Genomic DNA, 6,660 nt, shown 5'->3' with positions numbered 1-6,660 from the left:
AACAAGCCTCTCTGCCCCCGAAATACCCTGTGTAGTAATTTCCGACTTTCCAGCTGACTTTAAAGGTTGTGGACTTGGCTAAATGAAAACAGAAAGCTTATTCATCCTAAACGTAAACAAAGGTTGCTGATTTGGCTAATGTAAGCAAAGGTTGTGGACTTGGCTAAATATTAACAAAAGGGTCAATGACCTCATAAAATGTAAACAAAGGGATCATTGACCTCATAAAATGTAAACAAAGGTTGTTGACTTAGTACCTTAAAAGTAAACAAAGGTTGTGGCTTAGCTAAATTGGAACAAAAGTGGTCGACTTAGATAAATGTAAACAAGAAGGCCATTGGCCAATTATTGTTCAAAGCAACACTACAATCTACGAAGACATTTTCCGATCAGACTACTACAGCATATAGCAGCCATATAAACTGATCGATCATTATTAAGATAAAGATCTTTTCATGCGATAAGAAATGCTCCTGTGTAGGGTATGAGAACTACGGTTTAATATAAAGTTTTGATTCATGAATGCTCTGAGCTTTGATCCTTGCAAGTTGCGAGAATATAAAATTTGAGGTTACTTCAGAACTTAGCTGTTGTAGTCACGGGATCCACTCATTCGATATTCAATCTACTAATAGAACAAAACCATTGTCTTTACCGTCACATCCTAGCATGATTTGGACTGACATCTTGGCCAAACACGAAACGAGCGACATCGTTCAGCAACCGTATTCGACAAATTTATTTCCAATTTTTCTGTTGTCGAAATAGAAAAATTCGCTTCGGTGAGAGCGCCATGAGTCCATTGTATGGTATAAAAGTAATTCTCTGAAAGCACAGAAAGACATCATAACCGAGGCAATAAGTGTGTGAAGAATGAGCTCAAAAGAAGCCGATTATGAACGCGTTTGTAAATATTTTATTTTTAAATAACTAAAAATTTATTGTTAATTTTTCTTATTTTATTTTAGTTTATTTTTTTCTATATTTTTTTATTTTTTTAATTTTTTCTTTAGTTTTTTTTTAATTTTTTTTTTAGGTTTTTAGCTTTTTTTATAATTTGTGTATTTTTAATTTTAGTTCTTTTTTATTTTTATGTTAATTTTTTTTTTTCATTTTTATATATTTCTTTAATTTTTTTTAATTATTATTTTTTTTATTTATTTTTTATCTTTTTTTTATTTATTTTTTAATTTTTTTATTCATTTTTTTTTTTTTTTAATTTTTTTTTTTTTTTGTCAGTCCGGTTTAAATTTGATCAGTTTGTACCATCCACTCCTTCCTGCCTTTCTTCTTGTAACTCATAACCCTTTTCTCTGCTTTAAATAATTTTTTATTCTTTTATTTATATTTTAATATTTGTATACATACAGATAAATTCATGAATACATCCAACAACACTTATGGATATTTGTCTTTTCGTCTGTTTAAATATTTGTACACATTCATATTTATATATTTTCATATGTACATATGTATGTATGTATATGTAGAAACTGGTATTTGTAAGTACGCATGTACCAAGTATAGTAGAGATATATGAATATAGTAAAAAAATCAAGTTTAAAAATATATTTGTTGCAATAAAATATTTAATTATAAATTATAGAATTTTTCTCAAACATTATAACTTTATTTATTTGTATGTATGTATTTATTGCGGTCATTATATAAAGCATTTGTGTAAAAGTTTTCAAAAGCACCACAGATTTTGTGCCCTTTTCGGCCTCCCCAAGCCATTCAAAATACATATAGTTCACGTATATATATAAATTGTTTGTATGTATATATATATATATGTATATGTATAAGTTAGTAAGTAGCTATGGTATGTAAATGTGTATATATAAATATATTTATAAATATTTAAGTAAAACAGAAAAACTTTAAAGACAAACAAATTAAAATACTTAAAATAAGCACCAAAAAGTACGCAAATTAAAATAAGCACCCTAATGTGACGGCGCACATACCAACACACAAGCATAAAGTTGTTGTATTTGTGCATAGGCTTGTATATTAATGTGCGTTTGCTTATATATATGTAGCGGATTTATATAATATTTCTATATATGTATATTTGTATGCATTTGTCGCCCCCTTCGCTCCGCAAATTCGCGATTTGCATCGTTGTCTTGGCAAATAGCATATATTACATACATAAACCGCTACATAACTGCTTCAAAACATAGTAACATTAATGGAAAGTAAGAACATAGAGTTTCAACTTCGCGACTATTTCACTGCACAGCTTTACACAAACAAATCAGCTGCTTGTCCACACACATACACATACATATATGCATGTATTTATTCATTAGCACCCGTTAGGAGCACTGCGTCCTCTGGCAATGGTTTGCGCTTATACGAGCCCTCAGTAACGAGATAGACTACCAAAGCGCCGAAAATCACATAGACCAAGCCCAAACAGTTACCCATGACGCCAGCACTCGAGAACGATGAGTAGTCGGGACTGTAAACAGAATTGCATTTCATTACTAATCAACCAAAAAAGCAAAAAAAAAATGCAGACGCAACTGTCAAAAAATACTCACATAGCGAATAAAGCCTTCTCGGTGATGCCCATGAGGGCGCTTGCTATGGCCAAGACGAAGCCGAAGAGTCCGAAGTATATGTGCAATGGCATGTAGGCGACCTTGAGTGCCTGCCGCCATCCGGGTGCGAGATAAGCGGTAAATCCGGCCACATATTGCAAGCCGAAGACGATGACAGCGCCCATACCCAACCACGAGTGCAACGAGTACATGTTCGGTACTGGTGGATTGGCCAAGTTGTGCGAATCGAAGACGGTGATCAGTGCAATGACGGTCAATACGAAGGCTGTCAAATGAATGCCGGCATGTGTCCACTTGAGGGTCTTCTTGCGCACATTGCGGAAGCCACGATAGACGAGTATGGCTGTGAAATGGACGAAAGCGTTGAATTAGGGGAAATTATATAAAAAATTAGAGATTACTTAGATAAAAATAAGAACTACTAGTAAGTAATACCTTCAAATGCTAAAGTAATTATTTTTTTGGTAATATGTTCGGATCTGAGGAAAATATGGCATAAAATCGTAAGGTATTCAATGTTTATCGTAAACTGGAGCTTAAATGTGGCATTGGACCTTCAACCGTATAATTCTATTTGCATTTTAAAAATAAGGCCTGAAATAATAATAAAATAATCATTTTGGGGGAATTATTAAAAAGCCGAGACGAAAGAGTTATGGATATCTGTTTCCATTCGACAGTCGGGTCTAAGTAACCGGAAAGGATCCGGACTTTTATCCGTCCAATGACTCCGACCAACTCTACACCGAGTTCACACCCGTTTCAACGACAGTCGGGTCTACGTAACCGGAATGGACCCGGATTTTTTATCCAGTCAAGGACTGTGAACTCAGCAGAATTCTGTCGCTACAACAAAAACAACAACAAACTCATCACTATTTCTTGAAATTACTTCAGGAATGTTTTCTGCCGCTACAACAACAACAACAGTTCTGGACATGGCGATACACTAAACCAGTTCGTAACAAACTTAAATAAATCAGACTATCCCTTCAAGGTTGGATTTCAACAATTAATTGCAGGTGCGGATATCCTCAGGTCCGGATACACTCTAGGTGTGAATGGAAGAGGTGTTTAGTAGGGAAGGCGAATAATATCTTTATCTATAACTTATGGGACCAAGTACTGCGAAATATGGATGGCGTTATACTCTAATAATCTTGATATCTCTCTCTATCCGTCTGCCCAACTCAGCTACCATCTTCCAAGCGGCAGTACTAGGCATAAAGGAAGCTCTATCGAATATAATATGTATTTTGCAATCATATACACAGGCGGTACTGCTGGCCTTGTAGTCGTCAAAGCTTAGTTTCTTCACAGTCAACAGCAGAAAAGCTTTAAGGTCACTGGCAGCTCAACTCCACTTGTCCTTAAACAGGGTTCTCGGTTAACGGACGAGTTGGCCAAGTCAGCCTCTCTAAGCGATTTCGAAAAAAATATCATGCTGAGTACGATCAAGAACGAGCTTTATGTATAATTTGAATAAATAGCTCCGGGCAGATGGATAAGTAAACAAATGCAAGATGACGCAGATATGGCCTAAGTATGACAAGGCAGGAACTAAGTGCATGCGGGTTTCGTTATCTTGCCCCTAAGAAAACACGACCAGGGTTAAATAGGCCCAAGAAAAGTATACACAAACATTATAACAGGCATATTTGCGGCGACTGTAAATCAAAAGGAAATAAGTAAACAGTTTTCCACTTTCACTGTGAATGTCTATCACAAGCCCGAAATAGAACATGAAGATCTCACGGTAGTAACAGGTCAATTCAATAGTCTCCGGCCTACTTAGTAAACACACATTTTCTTGCCAAAATTATTATTATTTTTTTTTTCTTCCAAGTGAGCTTATTTTGAAATCTGGGAACAGAAAATAGCTGCTGGAGGCTAGATATGGATAATACGGTGAATGCCGAAGCAATTCAAAGTCCAGTTCCTGAGTTTTTACTACCGTTTTCACTGACTTGTAACACGGTGCATTGTCTGGGTGAAACAGCACTTTCTTTTTCTTCAAATGCCGCCGTTTTTGACGCTTTCGTCCTTCAAACGATCCAATAACGCTATGTAATAGTCGCTGTTAATGGTCTCTTCTTTTTCAAGGTAGTCAATAACCCATGCGGATCTCAAAATACAGACGCCTTGACCTTGCCAGCCGACTATAGCGTCTTTCCACGCTTTGGAGAGGATTCATCGTGCGCAGTCCACTTGGATGGCTGTCGATTGGACTTCGGAGTGATATTATGGAGTCATGTTGCATCCATTGTCACATATCGATCCAAATATTCGGGTTTATTGTGATTGAAAATCTCTAAGCACTGCTCCAAATTATCAACATCTCGTTTTTGTTTGGTCAAATGTGAGCTCGTGAGGCACCCACTTTGTAAAGAGTGAATGATATGATGTGATCCTAAATATTAGTGAATGACATGATGTGCTTGTTTAGCTGATGTTGATGAAGGTGTCTGCTATATCGAACAACTTCACTTTACCGTCATCCAAAATTATTTTGTGGACTTTTTTGTCGGTAACAATCTCTTTTGGGCGTCCCCTGCGCTCACTGTCTTCGGTGCTCATTTCACCAAGTATAAATCCTTGATGTTTGATTTTCCTGGGGCAGTGTCCGGAAACTTGTCATCAATCCAAATTTTTGCTTTAACTGTATGCTCTCCCTTTCAAAAAACAATATTTTATCGACACAAAACTCCTTTGTATAAATTTTTTTTCACAATAACAAAAGTTGCTTCGCTCAAAATGATATAAGTAATTCACAAACTAATGATTCATTGGAGTGATCAGATGATCAATAAAGAAGAATGATCGACAGTTGTCAAATTTATACATTCAAAAATCATATGTTTTTAATTTTAGTAGTGTCATCTATGTGTCAAGCCGGCGACTTTTCAATTGAACTGTTATATCAAAATGACGCATCTAGCTCTAATCGAAACCGGAAAGAGTGTACTTCTTCCTACCTTACCAGTGCCTCATTTTGTTCGTTAAAGTGGAACATGTTTCGACTTGCTTCTAAAAAGTTCGTAGGATTTGTATTCAATTCAAAAATATCCGCGGAAGGATAGATTTTTTTATACAAAAATTTCAAAATATAGGGAATTCTTCATTATTTTCACTCATTTTTAAGCAGTTGTAACTTTTTTCCAATTTCTTCGAATTTAATTTTTTTTGTTAAAAGAAGCTTTAAATCTCACTTTTCCAACGCTATTGGTATGACACAATATGATTGGTAGAACTGGAGATATACGACTGCAACTACAATTATTGACAAAATACGAAAAGACTTTTTCGGCTACGCAATATATGCCAAGAATATTATGCATTAATTTTAGACTTAGCCTTGTCTTGGTTACGTACACTCGAGTCTCCAAGTGGTAATGCAATACTTACGGTATTTATGGCAGTCATATAAAATATTTTTTGCAGCAATCGAATCTCAATAAAGTACTTGTGTGACAATAAAGAAAATCAAACCTAACCTCAATAAAATATTCAGCTTTTGTAAGAAAACGATTAATGTAACTATTAAGCTGCACACAGCTGTCAAAATCAGCTCACACCGCACACATTTGTACATAAAAGGTATGAAAGTGTGTGTCAATGCACTAACACACACACCCAGGCATGCAAATATGTTCATGCGTATAAAGCTCACACCGCCAACTGTTTACATTTACGTTTTACAACACTTGTTTTATGCTATGCCAGCCCAAGCACTGGGGCTGGGTAACGCTACTTACAATTGCCATATAAGAATAGCAGGCCGATTGTCATGAATAACGGATGCCAATTGAATTCGAGCCGGGGATTGGCGGTGCCGCCAACGCCGCCAAAATGTATGCCAACCCAACAGCTAACCAAAATGATCATCGTCAAGCCGCACAGTTGCGTCACCACGTACAACACCTTAAAGTTCGTCAGTGCGGCGTCCTCATCCATTTTGCCTATAATTAAATATAATAATTACTTAATTACAAACACTTATAAATAAAATGTCTGCATGTATGTGTTTAATGACAAACGTTTGTTATAAATATTTATAGATATGGTTTTTCATATCGGTAGTTCAGAT

The 6,660-nt window shown here is 35.7% G+C and overlaps 1 protein-coding gene across 3 annotated transcripts in view; it reads right to left on the bottom strand.

Annotated features, from left to right (window-relative positions):
* Window positions 1-1,554: 1,554 nt before the first annotated feature.
* The window catches only part of LOC105230063 (plasma membrane ascorbate-dependent reductase CYBRD1), a 38,524-nt gene continuing 33,418 nt past the window's right edge, over window positions 1,555-6,660 (bottom strand). For all 3 annotated transcript variants that reach the window (XM_049458795.1, XM_049458794.1, XM_049458793.1), the window contains exons 2-4: window positions 6,329-6,532; window positions 2,553-2,916; window positions 1,555-2,470 (exon numbers count right to left, since the gene is read on the bottom strand). In XM_049458795.1, the coding sequence (XP_049314752.1) occupies window positions 2,308-2,470; window positions 2,553-2,916; window positions 6,329-6,527 (726 nt within the window). In that variant the 5' untranslated portion in view covers window positions 6,528-6,532 and the 3' untranslated portion in view covers window positions 1,555-2,307. The remainder of the gene's footprint in view (window positions 2,471-2,552; window positions 2,917-6,328; window positions 6,533-6,660) is intronic.

Source organism: Bactrocera dorsalis, chromosome 5, assembly GCF_023373825.1.
Source record: "Bactrocera dorsalis isolate Fly_Bdor chromosome 5, ASM2337382v1, whole genome shotgun sequence".
Taxonomy (NCBI): domain Eukaryota; kingdom Metazoa; phylum Arthropoda; class Insecta; order Diptera; family Tephritidae; genus Bactrocera; species Bactrocera dorsalis.
The sequence above is the reverse complement of the archived record's forward strand: the minus strand, read 5'-3'. Positions and strand labels throughout refer to the sequence as shown.